General features: G+C 43.8%; 1 protein-coding gene across 1 annotated transcript; it reads right to left on the bottom strand.

Moving 5' to 3' along the window:
- Window positions 1-12086: 12086 nt before the first annotated feature.
- On the bottom strand, window positions 12087-22771 carry Eef1e1 (eukaryotic translation elongation factor 1 epsilon 1). Its single transcript, NM_001106106.1, is given in 4 exon segments — window positions 12087-12682; window positions 19106-19201; window positions 20103-20303; window positions 22667-22771. Coding segments are annotated over 4 exon segments (525 nt in total). The 5' UTR covers window positions 22754-22771; the 3' UTR covers window positions 12087-12541.
- Window positions 22772-23506: the final 735 nt, after the last annotated feature.

Raw genomic sequence — 23506 nt, 5'->3', positions numbered from 1 at the left:
GAGATGGCCTCCCTAAATTTGACTTAACCATCCTGGACTAGCCTGAACTGAGGATCCTCCTACTTCAGCTTCCTGCTTCCTGGAATTACAACCCTATGCCCCTGTGTTTTATTTCACCAGGTTCACTTGTGATCCTGCTTAAATATATATATCTGCTGAGGATTTCCTTTTTACAAAATTTCCACCATTGTTATACAGAGTAAAAATGTTAACTATGAAAAGAATTGACTGCTTTAGTTGATGGAAAATGAAGAGACAAGTACCCAGTTGCCACACAATTTAGTCCTAACATTTGATAAATTCCATAATGTTCATTTCAACAAATTTTCACGGTTCACAAAGAGCAATGCACAACCTCCCAGTAGCTTTTGCCTCCTGTTCATCCAGAGGTTCTTTCTAAGGACTCAACAGTGACCTCTCCCTCTGCTCCTCTCTTTTGAACAATGTTATCCTAAAGGGTCTTAGTCCAGTGCTGAAGTTTATGTAAAGTCTCATAAACCACAAGAAGGGGAAATCATTATACACACTGTGTACACTAGCAGTTGAGGGGTCAGGAAAGACTTCATAGAAAAGAAAAGTGTTTGTCTCCAGTCTTGAAATGAGACATGGAAACGCTGAGAAAACAACTAGGCAAAACTGAAACTTGGAGATTCCAAGTAGAAAAAATAAAAAACCCAAAACGAAGGACAAATAAAAAGTTTCATTTCCTAGCTTTTTAATCAATATGTAGAAATCATAGTTCTTAAAGGCATTTATTATTCTCCCCACTTTCAAGAAGTTTCCTATTCAATCATTTTTTTCTGCACTGTAGATATAATTTCCTTTAAGACTATGCACTGTGAAGACTCACTACAATATGCTGAAATTGAATGCCTTTCTTACATTAATGTGTCTGTTTAAAAAAAATGGTTGATTCTGGATTTCACCTCTGAAATTTTCCAACCTTGTGTTATAAATGATAAAGAATTGTTGGTTTCCATAATTAACACTTTGGAAACAGACAGAATTGGGTCCAGATTCTTGCTATACCACATATTTGGGGATGTAGTGATAATTAAAGATAATGTCTATAGCTTAGTAAGGTCATGTATGCCTGTTATCCCAGTACATAGATCTGAAATTCTAGCTCATGAAACTGTGTCTCAAAGAAAAAAAAGAAACAACCAAATAATAAGAAAAATAATACAAAGCAATCATTATGATGCTTGGCACATAATAAACATCAAAAATACTTCATTTTTAAAAACCTCTTTTAAGGCCATGCATGGTAGCACATGCCTTGAATCCCAGCACTCAGGAGGCAGAGGCAAGTGGATCTCTGTGAGTTCAAGGCTAGCCTGGTCTACAACTGGAGTCCAGGTAGGTTGAGGCTATTATACATAGAGACCCTGCTTCCCCAAGCTCCACAAAACATACAAACAAACAAACAAACAAACACCTCTTCTACACTCTTATGCTCTTGCTGTGTATTTAAACTCCTTGAACTCCTGATTCTGCTGTGCCAGTCTCCCAAGTACTGGGATTGCGGTGGGTACCCATCATTCCAGGAACTTCTGTCTGCTTTGAGGGTACTGCGTATTCTACTTCAATTGTTCTACTTAACCCTTCTTTATCACTACCACTAAAATATCTTCTATTTGTTCAGCCTGGTAAAATAAATAAAACTCCATCACACACCGTATATTTCTTAAGCCGGCCATTAATCAAGAAGCTTAGGAGGATCAGTTACAGAATCCCCATGTAGAACTGAAATGGATGCTATTTGAGTATCTTGTAGGAAATGATGTGTTCGAATAGAACTGGCACATACCACTTTGTAGTCTTTAAACCGTCTCTAGATGGCTTATAATGCCTTTACAATATTAGTGCTCTGTAAATAGCTACTTGTTACCCTGATAATGGGAACGTTTTGGGGTGTCTTTGAGAACTGAAAAGGCCCCCTGAGCTTTAAACTCATGAGAGGCTCATGGTCACGCAAAACTTCTACTGAATCTGTCACCTCCAGGTTCTTTTCTCTCAAATTCAAAGAATGAAATTCATGAACTATTGAAGGTGAGCTTCCAAGAGAGAAATTTTATTACAGGTCCAGAGGAGAGAGAAGGGAGACAGAAGAGAAAGGGGTGGGGAGAAGAGGTGAAGAAGGCCAGGGCAGGGGAAGGAGAGAGGGAGAGTGCAGACTCCTATGTAACAAGAGAGTTCCAAGAAATAGAGTAACACTGAGCGGCTAGTCTGTTTCTTTTTAAGGATTTTATAGTAGAAATGGAGGTGAAGCACGTGATAGGGGTGGGGTGGTCAGTCCAGTAGGCCCAATGGCCTCTCTACTGTTTCATTGGGGTCCTCAGTACCGCTTCCAGGAAAGGGTCAGAGATGGCAAAGAACCAGGAACCTGGCTCCCTCCCAGCATGCCTGCCCTCCAGCAAGGACATTCTTAGAAGTTTTGGGATCCCTGCCCTATTCCCATTCTCACCAATAATACATTGTTACTTCTGGAGTAACAAGAATTCTGATTGCAGTCATTACAGGCTTACTTGTGGGATACCTGCCATCAACAATGTGACATTTAAAAATACTTTCTATCACTGGATCTGTGGATGCAGAATATAAGGAGGGCTGACTTAGGAAAATCCCCATTTTCAGAGGAGGAGACCTAAAGTCAGAACATCCACAGCAGGTCCTGCCTTCTCAGTGGAAACATGGTGCATGCTAGACTGTGAGGGCTAATGTTATGCTTTAAGTTAAATTACTGTGCTTAAGGGAACTATAAAACAAAAAGGCGGGTTGGGGATTTAGCTTAGTGGTAGAGTGCTTGCTTAGCAAGCGCAAGGCCCTGGGTTCGGTCCCCAGCTCCGAAAAAAAGAAAAAGAAAAAAAAACCCTAAAAAGGCCTGTAAGCCTCTCTTGCCCAAGGACAGATAGCCTCCTGGAATCCTTGAGGTGGTTACCCATGTAAGATAACAAACCACATGCTCTTGCTTCTTCCAACAAGCTTGGTTGCCCAAATTGCACAGGCTATGCTTGGTCAGACATAGGTTGGAGGTGCATAGGCAGGATGTCTGTCAGGACATCTGCTTGCTCCTGACTGGAAGATAGAAGAAGTACATAGCCCTGTGGGTTTTGCTTTTATGAGCTTCTGACTAATGTAATTCACTACCATTCTCTAGGAATCCCTGGTATGGACCTGCCGAGGGTTCATTATCCTGGTCAGTATTATAATAAAGGGAGCTTCAAATATGCCTTAGAATTTTTGGTAGTATTCTTAATTCTCACCCATGGGATTATCAGCACCTCTTGTTAGGAGACCAATTTGTTTCTCTTCACCTTGAATTGGGGCTGACCTTGTGACTTGACCTTCGACCATTGGAACACACAGCACTTAGGAATTGACCCCAGCAGACCCAGCAGCATCCTGCTTTGTTTTCTTGTCAGGAAATTCCTGCTGGAGTGAGGCCGTCAAGTGTAGAAGCATGCGAATTTAGACACGTGTGCAGAGGCTGAACTGAGGCACCCCAGCAGTCCCCATTCTTGTCCCAGAGATGTGAGAGACATTTCCAGCCAAATGCAGTCACATGAGCTGGGTCCTGTGTCAGTAACTGCTAGATCAACCCATGTATTACGAAGAGGAAAATCTATAATTTTAAACAATGTGTTTGTGGCATATGCATGCTTGTGTGTGTGTGTGTGTGTGTGTGTGTGTGTGTGTGTGTGTGTGTGTGAGAGAGAGAGAGAGAGAGAGAGAGAGAGAGAGAGAGAGAGAGAGGAGCCAAGGACTAAATAGTGGTCTCAACTCTCAAGTCACTAGAAAAATCTCAAAGCAATGAGGTAGGAGCAGGGAAGTCTTCCTACTGTGCCATTTCTCCACATTTCTTGTTAACCTTCCCTCTCTCTGGGATGCTTTCTTTTTTCCTTTATCTATTTATTCCCCAACTAAGTTGTACAGTAAAGAATTTGGCTGGAGGCCTAGAGAGATATCTCAGCAGTTAGCACTGGCCACTTCTCTAAAGGATCTGGTTTCAATTCCCAGTACTCACGTGGCAACTCACAGCTGTCTGTAACTCCAGTCATAGGAGATCTGACACCCTCTTCTTGTCCTCCTTAGGCACCAAGCATGAATGTGGTACACAGAACTTCCATGCAGGTATCACCAGTAGGCATAAAATTAATTTTAAAAAATTGTGGGGTGTGTCTCCTTTTTTGGAGATAGCTCCATAAGTCTCTGGAACTTTTCAAGTGATGGGAGTGTCTTTATCATAGACCCAGGACCCATCTGAATTTATGCTAGGAAGCTAGCCATAGGTGGGCTCACGGGACAATTAACAAGGACTGGCCACATGATTAGAAGGCTGGGACTTTGAGCCACATACTTTGCTCCATTTCTGAACAGGGCACACTGGGGAGGGGGTTGAATTCAATAACATAAGCAATGATTTGGTTGCCTGTGCCTTTGTAAGGTGCCCCAAAACCCCTAGACACTGGTGCTCTGTGGACTTCTTGCTTGCACACATACATCCATGCGCCTAGAGGAAGATGCTTTCCTGAGGATGCCCTAGTTGCATGTTTGGGACTCTTCCAAGTTTCCTTATGTGTCTCTTCCTGTGACTGCTAATCTGGTGCAATTTTATAATAAAACTCAGTGTAAATATAGCATGTTCCTGAGTTACATAGTTATTTTAGTGAAATAGTAAATCCACGCATGGCTAAGGAACCCTGGAGTCTGTGGCTCCAGTCTAAAACACGTGGAAGGTGTGTTTCTACCTCTGAAGTAATTGCTAATGGTGGACAGTGAGGGGCAGAGTGGGTCACCACTGAGCAAACACTTACACAGCATTTGCTACCTGCCAGCTATTAAGGTAAGCACCCTACAAATATGAATTCATTTCATCCTCTGGCACTCCTTTGAAATAGGCATCAGTTTTCTCACTTTACAAAAAGGCCAGATGGCTGTGACTTTTATGTGGCAGAAACAACTACTTCAGCAATTGTCTGTGTGTATGTTGTTTGTGGGTGAGAAGTGGGTGAATGATGGGAAAGGAGACAATGGAAGAATGGAGAGTAAACACATTTACTTTAAAGGGCTATATAAACTCATGTTTTTATTAAAAATTCATAATAAATATGTATTGAACACCCACTATATGCTTGTCTTCGTCAGGGTTTCTACTCCTGCACAAACATTAGGACCAAGAAGCAAGTTGGGGAGGAAAGGGTTTATTCAGCTCACACTTCCACATTGCTGTTCATCACCAAAGGAAGTCAGGACTGGAACTCAAGCAGGTCAGGAAGCAGGAGCTGATGCAGAGGCCATGGAGGGATGTTACTTACTGGCTTGCTTCCCCTGGCTTGCTCAGCTTGCTCTCTTGTAGAACCCAAGACCACCAGCCCAGGGACGGCACCACCCACAATGGGCTGGGCCCTCCTGGCTAGTTGAGAAAATGTCTTACAGCTGGGTCTCATGGAGGCCTTTCCTCAGCTGAGGCTCCTTTCTCTTGTGTCAAGTTGATACACAAAACCAGCCAGTAGAGTGCTCAATACAGTGTCGAGCTGAAGAGTGGTGACCAAGGCTGACCCCACCTCTTCCTTCCTTCACAGAGCAATCTGCCCGCGGAGGCAACACTCAATGAGAACATCCTGCTTTCCTGCAATTCTGATGCATTGACACTCATGATCAGCCTGACCTGGGAGCATCAGGTCAGACTTTATTATTTTTAAAAAGATTTATTCATTTATTATATATAAGTACACTGTAGCTGTCTTCAGACACAGCAGAAGAGGGCATCAGATCTCATTACAGATGGTTGTGAGCCACCATGTGGTTGCTGGGAATTGAACTCAGGACCTCTGGAAGAGCAGTCTTAAGTGCTCTTAACCACTGAGCCATCTCTCCAGCCCCAGGTCAGACTTTATTATGTCATAGACTTGTACTGTTCTCTGGGACACTCAAGGCCTGCATAAGCCTCTGTACCTTTCATTTTGCAGAAGTTTTTAATTTGAGCACACAGTAGGGCAGCTCACATCACGGCAGACAGGAGATAGGCAGCAAGCAAGGAAGGGAGTGGGGCTGCGCACGCTTTCTTCAAAGGTGCACCTCCCTCAGCCAATCCCCACTTGCTAAATTCCCCTCCCTGAAAGGAGCAGCATCACCTGGGGACCAAGGGTTCAATACAGGAGTGTGTGTGTGGGGGGGACACATGTCATATCCAAACCACAAAAAATGAATTCTGTATTATTTTTCTGAAGGGCTTTTATTATCTTTCATGTTTTATTAATGGATATATATATATATATATATCAAAATGTCAATATACATTCTATTTCGTTGCATTTCTGTGTGCGTGTGTGTACACGCAAGGGAGAGGATGAGAGAATCTTTGGTCTTAAAGTCTATACATTTGGATGTAACTTCCTGAAGCTTAGGAAACACATATGGCACGCTCAGTGTGAATGTCAGCGTGCTGTGCAGGACCATGTTGTGAACAAGCGTCACCAGGCTTTGTGGTGGCAGCCATCCCACAGATCCAGAGGAGGCTACATGAGTTGTGGAGAAGCTCCTGTGACAGTTGCTCCACAGGAACAAAGCCACGAAATCATCCCAATGACACTGGAAAAAAATAAAGCTTAGCTCCACCAGACATAAAGAGGAAGGCTTGAATTTTGGGCGGCCTCCCTTGAAGTCTGACCATTCTCACGGCTGGAATAAGAGGTTCTCATGGGATAGTTATCCTGCTATATCACTTGGATAGACGGAGTCTCAGCCCCTGCTCTAGATCTCATACATAGAAAACCTGAACGAGAGCCTAGAAATCCACCAGAAGAAGCCTCAGGTGGTTTCTGAGCCTGTCAAAGTCAGAGACCCACTGCGAGTGCCAAGTCTGTTACTCATTCCCTATGCATCTGGTAGTGAAGGCTGACCAGTGTTTTCTTTACCTGTGGCTATTCCACTGTTTCAGTGAAGCCAGCTGCAGAAGATATAAAGTTGAAAGTCCCACAGACAAATAGCTCATGATTCAAATTAATTACAATATTTATACATTTTTGTTATTAATTTCTTGCCATGGCTATGATGATTTGAGTAGACCCTTGGGCTCATGAATTTAAATACTTGTCCCCAGTTGGTGATGTCATTTGGTAAGGTTATGGAATATTTAGGAGATGTGGTCTTGTTGGAGAAAAGTCAGATTTGGGCTCTGTGTGTGCGTGCCTGTGTTTAAAGCCCCACTCCATTTTCTGCTTTCTGCTTCCTGAATGCAGATAAAATGTGATCAGCCAGCTCTCTGTTCCTGCTTTTGTGCCTTTCTCACCATGAGGACTTTATTTCTCTGGAACCATAAGCTAAAATAAAACCTTGGTCATGGTATTTTATTACAGCAACCAAGAAATAACTAATGTCTAATTTATAACGTGGACTGTAATACAGGTATGGTGGGGGTCTGAATATGCTTGGCCCGTGGGAAGTGGCACTATAAGGAGGTGTGGCTTTATTGAAGGAAGTCTAGCCTTGTTAGAGGAAATGTGTCACTGTGAAAGTAGGTCTTTGAGATCTCCTACTTATGCTCAAGTCTTGCCAGTGTCAGAGTCTCCTCTTGGCTGGCTAGGGAAGACAAACTCCTTCTGGCTTCCTTTAGATCAAGATGCAGAACCCTGTCTTCCTGCGTGCTGCCTTGCTTCCCAAGGTGATAATGGACCAAACCTCTGAAACTGTAATCCAGCCCCAGTGAAATGATTTCCTTACTAAGAGTTGCTGCGGTCATGGCGTTACTTCACAGCAATGAAACCCTAAGACAGGGTATTAAAGAGAAACCCTAGTCTACATGGTATTGCTAATTTGGGGTTTGGAATGTCCCTCAAATGCCTGTGTGTCACTAAGCACCCGGGTCTCAGCTTGGTGCTACCAGGAGGTGGATCCTTTAAACGGACGGCCTTAGGGAAGGGTCGTTAGGTCATTGGGGGTATGACCTTGAAATAAGCTTTGGGATGTCAGCCTCTCCTTCCTTCTTTTCTTCACTACCCCACTCCCACCCCTCTGGCCATGAGGCGAGCAGCTGGACACACATGCTCCCACCCTTGATGCTAAGGCACAGGAACTCCTGAAGCTGTGAAGCGCAGTAAAATCTATCTTCTGAGTTAAGGATCCTGGGGATTTTGTTCTCTGTAATGGAAAGCTAACGCGCGCGTGCACACACACACACGCGCACGCACGCACGCACGCACGCACGCACTATCTAGGGTTCCAGGCGTCCACTAGAAGGCTCAGAACGTATTCTCCGTGAATGAGGGACATTGCTCTACGGAGTTGTTATCTAACAAACGAGGTTCAAATGCTGCAAAGAGTAACAGGAGAGGCCACTCTGCAAGTCGAAGCCGCTAAGGACCTTTAAACACAGTGCTGTAGAAGGGCAGGAGAAGTGGGACCACGCAGTTAGCTCACATCACAGGAACAGTCTAGTACTGAGAACGCACCAGACGAGCTTTGGAATTTGCAATCCGGGGGTCAGAAGTTTCTCGACTTGGTCAGTGCAAGCCTGGAGCCTTATTATTTAAAGCTATGCCTTGTCAGATTAGTTGTGTGGCTACCATAGCTCAAACTTAATGTTGACAGACAGGCCTGCCAGGCACAGACTTCTCAAGCAGATGATGTGAGGGAGAATAAATTTTATCCATGGCAAGACTGCAAGGACAGATGACACTCAGTAGGAATGGCAAGCCAAATCTGCAGGATCCATAATACAACGGGCAAGCCCTAGGGACCTGGCTTTGTCCAACTGGGAGCGACGGCACGAAGGAGCTATCAAATCAACTCTTTGAGCTGGAAAAGACTCAGGGCTCCTATTCCCTCACAAGGAAGCAAACATCTTAAAAATCAGAATATTCTCAAAGGAAGTATGGTCACAGAGGTGGGGACTTGAGACAGAGCAGCAAAAACCGGTCAACTTTAGCATCTCCTGACCCCATCTTTGTGCCTCCGTCTGCTCAGTGAAAGAGGAGTTTGGGTAAATTACAAAGCAGTGGGAATTAGTTTTATTCCCGGGCAGAATTGGGAATAGAGGCAGAGCCTGCAGGAATCCGGGCTCTACGAGTAATCATTATTATAAAAATAAATTCTCCGTCTCATCTGTGATACGCTGTGTGTAACCCTAGAGCTGAGTGTCACAGTGTTATCAATCCAGACAAGACACAGAACAGCGGACGCAGGGCCCCTTGTGTCTAAAAGTCTGCCCAGCAAGAGAGATCTATGATGGGAACGTTTCTCCCACTGCTTTTGCAATAAAATTCACCCAGGGCTCCAGGAAGGGCTAGGAATGCAATTCAGCCTCCATAAATCAAGACTAAAATTAAGATGGCCAGATCTGGAGCAGCCTGTTCAGGTGTACAGAGAATTTGAAATTTAGTGCCCTGGTAATGGGTAGCAGCAGATTATCTAATTATGGAGAGAAAGAAGAAATACTGCTCTCTGCGGTAAAAAATCTAAATGCTCTAATCCATTAACTCACCACATCTCTGCCAAAGAGAGATTAATATTAAAGTTCTTCTAACATTAGTCTTTTTTTTTTTAAAGAAAAAGTCAAATGTTAAGGAAAAATGTAACTGAGACGGCTGCATACACAGTTCACAGTGATTCGAATGTGACTACCTGTCAAACAGCGTGTGCTTTATCTCTTGGAGTGATGGATGTATAGCTGATTACAGGGCAGTTCTATACTTTCCTAATCCTAGATCTGTTTAAAATTTTATCATCGTATCTTGAAGCTATTCTGGATAGACTTCAAGGAAGGATCTCATAAATTAGATTCCCTTGTAAGGGCAGTGAACACCATGTTTCCACTCACTCTGCCGTCACCTTCTTGCCTTGGTCCTTGTAGAAAACATATGGTGCCTGTTTCTGACCCTAACTACAGGCATAAAGAGGTGAAATCAGGGAATGAAAAGTAAAATTTCCGTCTAAAGCAGTTTCACTTCATGGGAGACTTCGTTTTCTATGGCTCCAGTTACCCACTATCAAGTATACTCCAAAGATGTAAATGGAAATCAGAAGAAATAAACAATTCACTAGTTACACTGTGAATGATTTGGAGCAGCACACCCTAACTTTGCCCTGCCAATTACCATTGTCCAGTGGATCCACACTGTATATTCTACCTTCCCGTTAGTCACTTAGTAACTACGCTGGTTGCCAGATTACCGGTTGTGGCAGAAATACATGGTTGTAATTGTTCAATGTTATTCTATCATTTATTGGTCTTTTACCTTATCTAATTTATAATTTTCATCAAACACATGCATATATAGGAAAAAGCAGAGTATATGTAGAGCTTGGAACGACCTGTCGTTTCAGTCATTAAGTGGGCCTTCTTAGCAGATAGAGGGTGGGAAACAGCTATCTGTAAAAACCTTACTGAAGTAATCCATTAACTGGATGACGTGTTTAGCAGGGAAGTCAGCTCATGACTATGAACAAATGGCCCTTTTTGGTATCACTTCCTTATTTTAAACTAGTACTTGTTCTAATGAATGAATAAAAGTCATGGGCTCCTGACTGAAGCGCAATGCTTTCCTACTTTATCTGTCTCTGTTTGCCTGTGGAACAGAGGCATGAAACTAACCCATCAGGGCAGGAGAATCAGTGAACAATGTGGTGGGCAGGTTGTCACCACCCGGAAAGGTCACACAATTTCATTTATTACATTTCCGTCTGACGTGCTGTTTAGCAAGCGGCAGTCTGCCCTCCTTGCTCTGTACGTCAGTATGCGTTAACATGAAGCTCCCAGTACAGGGGCCCAGAACACAGCAGGCAGTTCTAGGTTCTATTTAATACTAAGTACTTACTTCCAGAGAACGGTGGGGTTAGGAAGCCCCGAAAAGAACACTTTGTGTGCCCTGCCTCAGGGCCTGGCCACAGGTTGTCACAGTCTCTGAAACCAAGAATGTGCTGTATGCTGTGTCCAAGTCTTGAAGCCCATCCACGGCCGACTGTTAAATATACCTGCGGCAAGCACTCCGCAGCCAGGGAACAGATGTGGGGGCATCAGAGACAGGAGAGGTGGGAAAGAAGCATCCACTTCTCAAAAACAACGGCACACATCTGAGTGGTCAAGATTTTCAAGCATCTCACAGATGTCTCAGGAGCAAAGTTAAGCACAATGGAATCCTGTTCAACATCTTGAAGGAAACAAGGACTGGGCTGAACCGTAAAAGTGAAGTGAATTTGTTTTTTTCCATAATTAGATGATGTACTGCTGCCTTTTGTCTTATGCCAGAGGATTCACATGCTGAGCAGGCTGGCATCTCAGGGATGGCAGTGGGGACCGATGTGTAGTTTTATGATTACCATCAAAGGTGAAGACCAGGGACCTCTGGGAGGAATCTCATCTCACCGACTTAGCCAGTGTCACTGCTAACCCAGTAAGTACTCTTCTCAATCTGACTTAGGTACTTTACCGAGCTGTAATCCCTGTAGTATAATTGCTAATGTATACAACCATTTCACTCATTCTTTGAAACTTTAAACACTTTGATAAAACCAGGACTCATCCCAAGTGCTGAATATTTCCAAATCTCTTGCTCTCTCCCTGAATCATACCACCTAGGATCCCTCCTTTCTCTGCCTCTCCTGGTGCTGGTGACTGAACACAGGAACTAATGCATGCTAGGCAAGCACTCTATCACTGAGTTACACCCTGGCCCTTCATTGTTTTAAGTCCAGGTTTCCTCGTGTCTAGGCTGGCCTTGAATCTGGGGTCCTTCTCACTCAGCCACCCTGACCTTACCAAGGCATGTCTGAGTCGCCCTCTCATTTGGAAAGGTGAGCTCTTTAACTGTCAATAATCTCTTGGTATTAAAGCGGTGAGAATTATAGCACGAGCAGAGCTGTGGTTAACAGGGCCCCCGCTCCTCTTGACGCTGCAATGGCAGACTCCGTGCTCGCTGGCTTTTGGTTGAGATGAGACAGTGAAGCCTCATTTCTTAGGTCACTGCATCACTCAATCGCCCAACAAGAGAAAGGAGGCATTGGCATAAGAGGAACAAACACATTTAATTCCTAGCAGTGGGGGGCTCAGTAAACACTGACTACAGGAAAGATAACAAACAAAAGGTGATTTTTAAAACCACATTTACTAGCTCACATAAATATTTTGAGAACAAATATATCTATCTTCCCTTTCTGATTGCTCAACATAATTTGTCGTAGGTTCTAGTAAATAAACTACAATAAATACCTAAGAGAAAAATGAATTTTAAAAACATGAAAAAGTGAACAGCCAGATGTGACACCAACAGCAATGTTTTTTTAAAGTTGAGCCATTGATTTGCAACTGTTATTAAAATCAACTTCGCTCATAAAAAGCGAGATTTGTAATTTGATCGTGATTTGCTTGGATAACAGCTGAACTTTTACATTAAAAATTACAAAGCCTCAACTAAGGGACAAGTAAAACACTCAGACTTGAGCTTACACTTTCACAAGGGACAATGACGTCATATCAGTTCACATTAGTACCATGGTCCAGAACACACTTTCCCCTTCACTTCTATCCTGCCGCTGGGGGCTCCTAGTGGGAGTTGGCATAGAGTCTGTTCTTGATGAAGACAACACTAGACAGATGCTGCCTGATGTCTGGGTAATGTTGAATGTGGCAAAACCAGCGAGACACATTGAGATATTTCTCCTTTTCTTGAACTGTCAGGTCAACCTAAGTAGAGATTAAAAACACAACATGTAATATCCACTGTACATGAGCAGAGCTGTCAGCACTAGGAGGTGACTGACAGAAATTAAAAACACCTAATCCCCATCTTCAAAGCCAACATATTTATACTAAAGTGAAAGCTGCAGACAGTTGTGATAGCAATATATTTGCGTAATATTTTAGTGCGCAGCTCAGAACCAGATGTGCTTTCTAAGAAAATATCAAGCTTTCCACAAATATAAAAATTGACATTAATATACAATTCAAAGGCCCAAAGGGGTTTTCACTTTACTGAAAAAAGAAAGTGAGAGATAGAGTTTTCAAAAAACTAAAATATGATTCATTCTCTGGCTTCTTAGTAAACCTCCAAAATGAAGAGTTTTTGACATCTAACATACTTAACAAGGGGACATTGTTAATAAAAAATGAAAAACTATGTATACAGAGAAAGAGAGAGACAAAGAGAGGAGAAACAGACAATTGCTACTTCTCAAATTCAGAGAGAAACACAGCCCTCAAAGTGACCTGCTTAGTTTTAAGTGCTTACAGTTTAATAGAAGAAAAGGCTCTGCCTAGTGACAGTGACTTAGACAAGTCAGATGACTAAATCCACGACACCCCTCACTGAGGGCACAGCAGAGATTCACAGCACTTAGTGTCTCGGATGCAAAGAGAGGCACCTAGCATTCTCCTGGGATCAGATTCCAAAGAAGGTGGTGACTCAAGATTTTCTCTAAGGCAAAGTTTAGGATTAAGTTGTTCAGTAAAGCGGAAGCCAGGCAGGGAATTAACTGGAAACCGTCATCTCCCGTGTGGGTGGTTTAGACCCTTCACCTGTGGCTAATTAAACATTCGTTGAAAGGGCACTGAGTCTCTATAACACAAAGAAAATAGAAACACAGCCAGCTTGGGACCCACAGGCCCACACCCAAGGAGGTCTGCAAGCTTACTGTCACTTGAGTGAGGGCTGTGGGTAGGTGTGCCTGTAGGCCACACCCGCCAAGTCACAGGACCCAGCAAGTGAAGGTCAACTAGCGTGCACTAACTTCCAGAACGAAACACCGACGATAAAGGAGCACACATCGACGATAAAGGAGCACACATCGTATTTGTCACTCAGCTGACTTAAGCTGCCCAGTCTCATCGCTCTGTCTGTTACCTGCGCATGTGAACTTCTCGCACCACAGCCCCGCACCTGGGAAGTAGGTCAGAGAGACCTATCACTTGCCCACACCATCGGGGCAAATTCGTCACATGGAGGTTATATTCCCTAAGTATCACTCCAGAAGACTGAGCAAGAAAGTCTTTTTCGTGTAAGACTCACTTTCATTATATGGGAATTTAGGGTTCACACAGTCCTGACTCTTAGGTCTGAAATAAAAGAAGCATCTTACACATTCACACGGAGATGGGGCAGTCACTTGTGGGACTTAGTTTGCACTCAGAAAATACTTGGTAGATTGATTTTTTTTACTCTGTTAATAGATATCACCACAGACCTCGAGAGAAGACTGGGTTTTGTTTGCTCTTTTCGCTGCTGTAGGGTTGGTGTAGACTGAACATGGGGTTGACACGGCAGGAAAGCACTTTGCACCGAGTTGCCTCTAAGCCCCCTAAATGCAAGGTTTTATAAGCGCTTAGGGGTGGGGTGTAGCTCAGTGGCTGCCCTCCTGTCTAGCCAGTCCTGGGTTCCCTTCCCAGATCTGACTGTAAAATCAAAGAACAATGACCTTAGGATTTTAGAACTATTTCATTACAACAACACTCGACTTAGCGATTTCCCTGGAGTTATTTTTCAGGATGAACTAAAATACAGAGCACCACATTTCCAAACACTAAGGCAGGAATAATCATTTGTCCTCGGCCTGCACACTGAGATTCTGGACCAGGTAAGAAGCAGCATGTCTGTTTCAGATCTCTACTGTGAAGTACTTGCTGACACACAGAACTGGTGTTTGTGGCTAGCAGGCCTATTATTTAAAAGAACAACTGAGGGCATAAACCAAAATAAATATCCTCCAACCTACAGTCTCCAAGGACTACAGTCCAACCTAAGGATAAAATGATTTTTATTCTAATGGCTTCTAAATTTCCTCATGTTTCCCAAAATGATCCAACAGTTTCTGGACAGTAGTCTATTGCACAGTATTCTCAGTTGTCTTAAGCTAATGTCCTCCGACAGGTTAGGCCTGAGTCTAAGAAAATGATGACTGAACATGCATATTACCTATTTATTTATTTAGTGTAAACACTGTGCACATAAAGTTACTATCAACAAACTAAGTCAGAGAAATTTCTCTTTACCAAACTATTTTCAAAAATGATTCTGACGTGATGCTGTCAGAATGGCTGTTTCATTATCACTGGCTTTCCAGCATCCTCTCTGTTATTTTATTTTACCTTTTTTTCCAAGGAGGAAGACAACACTAGTGCTGCTTCCTGCTTCTCATGGTCTAGACACCAGTGTCTGTCTGGTGGTGCCGGCTCGTTCTCCTACTTACTTACTTTTGTTTATGTTGGAACTCAGTACTTAAACTTAAAACCTGAAAGCCAAACAGATAACATTCTGACTTGCTTACTTTCCACTAAGGCGTGTGGGAAACACTCCAGTTCACTTTCTGCAGCCTGGCACTAGTGCTGGCTTCATCCTTCCACTGGCACTAGGCCGTCTAAGAACAGTTGGGATGGCCAGTGACTGGGGCTGTTTCATAGCCATCTCTCTTGCCCTTCTTCTCCTTTTCAAAGACCTCCATGTTCCACTGGTGCTGCAGGCTCAGACCAAATGCATTTCCGCTCAAACAATCTTGCTGGCTGGCCACAGCATTAAAAAGGATTCTAACACTCTCAAGGTCCAGTCTCCCTGGACTCAGTGGAAAGCAGTCATAGTGCTAGTATTGGAATCAACACAAACAGTAATGAGCACTGTAGACCTGATCTCAGAATTTCCCAGCCATAGCTGTAACTCTGGGCTTCCAACAGGAACAAGCTAAGGGTGACTTCATGACTCAAAGGTTCCTGTGCTGATCACACAACAAGGATTTAACAACATCAGAAGGAATGCAGGACTGGTGAGCATCAGTACACTGCTAAAGTGAGCGAAGGTGGAAAAGCTGACAGACACAAGCAGGTGGCTAAGCCAGACCTCACGTCTCTGTACACAAACCTACTACCTGGCAGTCACTTTTCTCATGCCTGTGTCTATTCAGATCCAGTCAACAACAATGTCACTTAACACCATGCTACAACCCTGTCACTTGGAAGGTTTCAGTTTAGGAGGTCTACTCCTTAAGAAGGCTTTTCTGCCTGTGGATACCCTGCCTGTTCTTCAGTTGGGAGAAGATTCGCACTTTGACTTGTACAAACTCAAACCAACAAAGAAATTTAGGAACTATTCTATCCAATGTTGCTTTGAAAATGATAAACATAAGCTAAGGGATGGTGTGCATGCCTTTGATTCCAGCACTTGGGGCAGGAAGCAGGCAGGTCTCTGGGTTCAAGGCCATCCTGTCTGCAGAACAAGTTCTATAGGACAGCCAGGACTACACAGAAAAACAAACAAAAACAAAAACACACCCAAAAAACTATAACAATTTTAATCACAACAGTCACTACATGTATAGAAGGCACATACTCCTGAGTAGAAAATGTAAGTAGGTATAAAGGGGTAATGGCTAAGAAAACCCTGACTTTAATACTCAGAACCAGGGGAAACAGTATCCTGAAAGCCACGGTCTTCCAAGCTGCCTGACTCAGTTAAGCAAGTGCAGCTGGAGCTGAGTATTTCGCACTATAGAATTATGACTGTACTGCCTGCTCCGGCAGAGAATGTTGTACAGGTTCTCTCTGATCTGCATTGAGCCAGCAGAGAGAACACAAACACCTAAGAGTTCCGTACACTTACTGTCACCTTGGGTTTGGATTAGGAGAAATCCTCCTTCTTAATGACAAGAAGCCAGTCCTAGAGCCCTGCAGACAATCACTGGCTTACTGAGAGCCACCTCACATTTCTCCCAGCATCAAGCTTTCAATATTAAGTAACACCAAAATATCCCAGCCACAGCCTTGTCCAGTCAAGTCAGGCTGCCCAAGCTTAAAGGTGGTGGGTGTGTCTGCCTCCAGGGGATGCTTAGACACCTGAGCAGCAAACCCTCTTTTCCTTGGAAGCTTTTCTCCTCTGAAATAGGGAAGTTGTGTCATGTCACCATTCTAAGTTCAAAAGGCTAAGGCAGACTAAACCTAGAATGAGATAAAAGAGGCGGCTGTGATGGACGTCTCAGCTCCAAGGAAGCCTTCTTCGCATGTAAACAACACACTCTAACTATACTGAAGAACACAACCAAAACTACAGTACTGCAGCTGCAACAGGAATGCACATGGTACAGGATACTGAATCCTGCTAATCCCAAAGCTTGCACCTGGATAAACCAGGCAGGGACTAAGTAATAAGACACCCACTTCCCCATTTCTTGGCTTTGTGTAAAGTCCCATGTCCCTGAAGCTCAGGACCGCTCACCCACTACATTTCACTGTACTAGCAGAGCGATGGGAAGTTTTCCTCCACAGCAGGCATGCTGCTGTTTGGTGAGGAATGAATGATATGGCCATTCTATGTTAGAAATACTGACAGCTGATATAGAAATATAGCAGTGACAAATTCTTTAGCTAATTAAGGACAATCGTACTCTGTTCACAAGTGTCATAAGTCTTTTTCCTGTATTACCTGACCCTTTAAGTAATTAAATTATATTCTGAGTAGAAACCAGTACTTGGTTCTATTTCTCTAATTTATTATTTTTATGTAAAACAGTCTATCCAATGAGATTAGTAGTTCCTTGAAAATTAAGGTTTATACTACTTTTATGACTCTCAAATACAGAATAGTGGGCGTGCACAGGAGGCTCTGGACAGTTCTATGTGTATAATAGGGAGTGCTGTGCTAAGCTGATCAACTAGGCCACTCCATGTTGCATATATTTGGTGTTATAAAAACCTGACTGCATCCTCTTGAGGGAAAAAAAAAGCCTCCTTTGTCCATATCTCATTATATAGTTCTGGCTAGCCTTGAACTTGTGGCAAATGTTGTGCCTTCCAAGCTCTGGGACTATAGGTGTATGTCACCACACCCAACTCGAGGAATAACTTAATAAAATCAGGTAAATCCAAACTGGGAAGCATGGCTTAAGGTAACGACTCCACATGTCTGCAGGAGGCTGGCTACCCAGTGCCATGCAGATGCTGGAGAAAGTGCATGTTACGCTCAGTGGAGGGAAGGGCAGGGGAGGTCTGCGCGTGTTCCGTGCAGATATGAATTGTTCTAGAATCTCTGCTCTGTGGTTGCCTCAGTTTGGTAATATGGAACCTGCCACTGCAGAGGGCAGAATCTAGCGGCACTGCTTCTTACTCTGGGAGCTTATGGCTTATAAAGGGCTTTTCTACACACAAAGCGGAGAATACAGAAAAATGTTACGGGTCTTCTTTCACAGTGGAAGGAGGAGGTGGTGGTGTGAGGAGTGGGCCGAGAGACACTAAGGCATGACACACTGACTGAGCTTAGGACTTGAGCCTCCCACTTAGTTATAAGATACGAATTATAACTTAGCGAACAGTGCTCACCTAGGAATAGTGCAAGGAGCAAGGCGCTGGCACTTGTACATAATAAAGAACCACGAGAAGAAAATACGGAGTGTCTACTTGTAATAAAACTTGGACGACACGTATTTGAAAAATGTAGAGACTAGCCAAGTACTTAAAGGAATGAGAGATGAGAGAGAGAGAGAGAGAGAGAGAGAGAGAGAGAGAGAGAGACCCCCACAGAGTTTGGGAGATGACCCAGAAAGGACTGGCATGGAAGGGCGATGAGGTAAGAGACTAGAAAATTCCTTTCTTGTAGAGGAATTTTAATTCAGCAAAATGGCTGCTAAAGCAAGGGATCACATCTAAACACCTTCTGGGTTTATGATCTGGCTGAAATGGCACACTTTTAATCCCTCTGGTTAGAATACAAACATGCCTTTAATACACAGTATCCAAAACAATGGTTTGTAGAAGAAAGCAGCCATGTTGAAAGTGACCTCTAACTGAGGTGCAGACAAAATGATGAATCAGAGGAAGACTTGACAGAATGAGTCAGAGACAGGATACACCAACTCTCCAGAGAACAGCACGGGAAAGAGGCTACGTAAGAGAACAGCAGAGGAAGACAGGTGACTTAAGAGGCAGACAGACATACACACACAGAGAAAGAGGGTAGGGGGAACGTGAAACTCTGCAAACAGACTCTGGCAAGTGTTGCCTACAGTGCCTTGTTTTAAAATAACTTCTACTTTTTTATATGCTGAGATATAAGTATGATTAAAGCCCACAACATTATATAAAACTGATTCTAAGTACTGCAGATAAAGAGCCCAACAGCGCCCAAATACTCACTATAAAGCGGTGGAGCCCGTAGTACAGGAGGATGTCCGCCAGGGTAGTGTTATGTCCTGCAAGGTAGACTTTGTCTTCCAGATAGGAGTTGAGATCCTAGAAGGAAAGTGCTTTGATTTAGAAACAGTGACACTGAACCTGCTGTGGTCGGTGACTTCAAACATCTACAGATACTGAGACTTAATTTCATAAACCCAATCTTTAAGTTGGGTGTGGTGGCTCACATAAGTAATCCCAGAATTTGGGACAAGGATAAGGCAGGAAGACTGGGGGTGGGGGAGTGGAGGTGGGGAGATGGGAGGAGACCCTCTTGGAAACAAACAAAAAATTGATAATAACAAAGATTCATTCAAAAATCACAAATAAGATGTCTCTAAGAGAAAAAACCTTCTAAGCGCCATCTTTGGCCATGCCAGAGGGCAATGGTTTTGTTCTTACATTGTATAAACCATGCTGGGGAGATGGCCTGGTAGGTAAGTACCTGCACATAGGCATGAGGATCTGAGGTGAGATCCCAGTATCCACAAAAGAGCTGGGCACAGTGGTGTATGCTTGTAACCCCAGTGCTGAGGATGCAGACTAAGGTGCATTCCCAGAGCTCGCTGGCCAACCTCTCTGGCTATCAGTGAGCTCTGGTTTTAGTAAAGAACCAGTCTCAACCGAGCAGTGAAAAAGTAGAGACCCCTGAGGCTGGCCCCTGACCTCCTGCGTGTATATACACATGCACACGAACTGTGCAAAATAATGCTTTCGTTAAATTTTTCCTAATATAAAAGATCTCAAATTATTTATTGGTTTTTGATATGTACATATACACTATATATATATATACACATATATATATACACACACACACACGTATAGTATATATGTACAAATATGTATATATTTTAAACGCTTTGGGAAATGGGGAAGAAGGCCACCAAATGAAGATCCCGAGGGAAGGTCTTCTGCTCCCTGGTTCCTGCCGTGCAGCCTACAGAGACAGTGACGATACCTTCAGCAGAGTCTGGGTGTCTTCTTTACTGGAGTGTCCATCTACTCGAGTGATCCTGAACTCTAACCACTGCTGAACTAGTGCCTTTTCTTCTGCAGTGCTCCCCAGCAAGTGCTCCTTGTTGGCCTCCTTGACCAGATGGGTCGCAATGGTGCTCAATCCCATTAGACTGGGGCCATTGTTTGTTTGTAGGACTGGAACCTTAAAAAGGAAAGAAATTCTTAAGGAAACAACTAAAAACAGAGACCATCATGACTGTAAACTGGAAGTAAGCACTAAAATCCCCTTAGGATACTAAATTGTATATAGTGAACGCTAGGACATCAGTAGTCATAGGGTCTATAATTTAACAGCATGCTGGGTGATAGAACTGGCAGTAACACCACAAAAAGTGGCCAAATATTACAAAGTAATTCACAACTGCCAAATATACAATGAGGAAAACAAGAAACCACAATACTTTATTATGGGGAGAGAATCCTGGCCTTGCACTGAGCCACATCCCTTACGGTATAAAAATTTACTTCTTAGTTAAGCAAAGTCTGCAGAGGTTTGAGGAGACTCTTTGTAGCTGTGGCCCAGCACCTGGCTTGTACCTTGTAATAACACTCTTAATGCGTCTCTAAAACTACCACAGCAGGGGAGGAGCCAGTCTGAGACACTTGTATCAGCAACCAGATGTTTCCAGCTGGAAGTAATGTTTATCACCTCTTCATGCAGCCACTCACTCAGGTCACTCAAAACAAGGACTGAACTACACAGTGGTCAGGACAGTCAGAGCTAGCGAACCCTGTCTCAAAAACAAAAACAAACCTAGCACCACCAAAACAAAAACCAAACTACCCAACCAAGTATGGGGAGTAAAGAGATGGATGGGAGGTTACAAGCACTAGCTGCTTTTCTAGAGGACCTGGGTTCGATTCTCAGTACCCACACGGCAATTCTCAACCATTTGTTAACTCTGAAATGTTATATAAAGATGTATATAATCTAACACATACAATTCTTAGTGTACAATTCTTAGTGTAGGTTTAATTACTGGAAACATTTTCACAACAATTTTGGGGTTCCATAGTCTTCTAAGTAATCACTTCGGGGTAGGGTGAGAGGGCTCTTACTCTGTAGCCCAGGCTGGCCTAGAACTCTTGCTGATCCACCTTTCTCAGCTTCCCAAGTCCAGATGTGAGCCACTTCTAATGGGTGGGCACATAATTTCCTCCTGTTTTGACATACCATAATTTAATGGATCCCCTCCTACAGCGGGGTCCTTGGACTGCTCCTTGTAGTTATTACTGGTAATTTCGCTGTGCATATCTTAACTGCTAGTGTATTGCTGTTAGCTTTAACTAATGAAACATGGCGATTTCATCTCTGTCCTTTGTCAACAACACTCACAAAACCAGAAATTTTCAACGGGGACTGTAAAATGTTTTAATTAAACAAGACTCTAAAACCCAACTCTGAACTTCAAAGTCCTCACATTTTGGTCTAAAACTGAACTTGGGTTTACCTTGTATTGCACTACTCTGTTCTGGGTGACTTACTGGACCCAAACTTTTGTAACAATTCACCGGTTTTCTACATCTTTTGAAGTCTAATCCCTTGAACACCATCTTCTCACTGAAGCTTAAATCCCACCTCCTCTGTGCTAACTCCTCAATGTATTCCTCCCCTGGTGCTTGTCCTATTAGGCCCTCAATCGATGGTGACTGTCTCTCATGTCTCGAAAGCAAGATTGTTCCTCATGTCTTGGCAATGTTTTCCTGAGCCAAAATGGGATGTAGTGGCTGATGCAAAGGAAACAGGCTGACAGAGAACATCACCTCTGGGAAGGCGGGCCTTTGCAGCCTACTGCAGACAAGTCATTTAACCTTTCCAAGTGTCACATTAAGTTAGTGTGACCCCCACAATACTGCTGCGATTTAGGCATTTAACCTGTACCAAAGCAAAAAAAACATTAAGACCCAAACAAGAACAAGCCACCTAGAATCACCCCCAATGCACACTCAAAGTGGGTTTCCCACTACCATTCTTATTCTTCCTCTAGTACAGTCTTTCTTTCTACAGCAAATGATGCGTTATAAAACGACTCATTCTACACTCTAAGAAATCAGGAATCCACAGCCCTATACCCGGAAACTTCCTCAATTCTCTACACAATGCATAACCAAGCCGGTGTGTCGCCAGAATGAGCAGGGCCCTATTCCGTGTTCCCTCCGCCATCCAGGAATCTGTACTGTCTGCCCTGGCCAGCCGCCGGAAGGCGAGACCCCGGCCCGCATACCAGCCCCACTCCGGCGACGGCTCGCAAGGTTGTCGCTGAATGAAAAGGATCAGGCACGGCTTACAGCCGCTTACAGGGATCTGAACCCACGTCTCTGCCCACGCCCCCACAAACTGGCTTTCTGCTCCCAGAGGGGATGGTGACATTTGCCTGGAAGTTCCAGCCACGCGGCCTGCCCCACACGCACGTGGAGAGTAGAGTCCACTCTTGTATCTCGGCCGGGTCGCGTAGGCTCCAAGTCACCTCGCCGCCCGGCCGCTTTCCTACCACTGCGCCTCACCTGTCGTTCGCCCTGAGCGCTGTACTTATTCCCCGGCTTCAGTCCCAGACTCTTCTCCAGAAGCCTCAGCTCGGCGGCTGCCGCCATCTTCTGGCCCAGCTCCTAGGGGGGCGGAGCCTGAACTGCTAGGACATTGATTGAGCAGGAAGTCCAGCCCGCAGATCTCTTCCACGATTGGCTGGACGAACGGAAAGTGCGCGTGCGTAAAGGGGCGGAGTCATCGCTGGGTAGAGGCGGGTTCTTAATAAAAGGCGGGGCCTAACAATGTTCTGAGACCTGTACATTGCTCACAGTAGGCCCTTGAAAGCACCGAGCGCAGTTTCACAGAAGAATGTAGAATTTTAAAGACTGAATCATTGCAATGCTCAAAAAACTATTGTAGAACAGAAGAAAAAAAATTACATTTTTAAAATATAAAGCATTGATTCCCAAACCCACCAAATAGTTCTCCAAATAAGAAAAGTATAGAACAATCTTAGTTTAAAATATGGATAAGGACCAGCGACCTAGCAAGAGAACTTGAGATCTATGGTGGTTTGAGTGAAAACGCGTCCCCATAAGCTCACGGGGAGTGTCACTATTAGGAAGTGTGACCTTGTTGGAGTAGGTGTGGCCTTATTGGTGAAAATGTGTTAATGGGGGTGGGCTTTGAAGTTTCAGATACTCAAACCAGGCCCAGTAGCACTCTTTCTTCTTGTTGTCTACTGATTCAGATATAAAACTCTTGGCTCCTTCAGCCTGCAGCCTGTCTGCCTGCGGCCACGAATCTCACTATAATGAAAATTGACTAAACTTTCGAACCTGTAAGGCAGCTCTAACTAAATGTTTTCCTTTATAAGA

Source organism: Rattus norvegicus, chromosome 17, assembly GCF_021556685.1.
Source record: "Rattus norvegicus strain SHRSP/BbbUtx chromosome 17, alternate assembly SHRSP_T2T, whole genome shotgun sequence".
In the NCBI taxonomy this organism is placed as follows: Eukaryota; Metazoa; Chordata; class Mammalia; order Rodentia; family Muridae; genus Rattus; species Rattus norvegicus.
The sequence above is the reverse complement of the archived record's forward strand: the minus strand, read 5'-3'. Positions and strand labels throughout refer to the sequence as shown.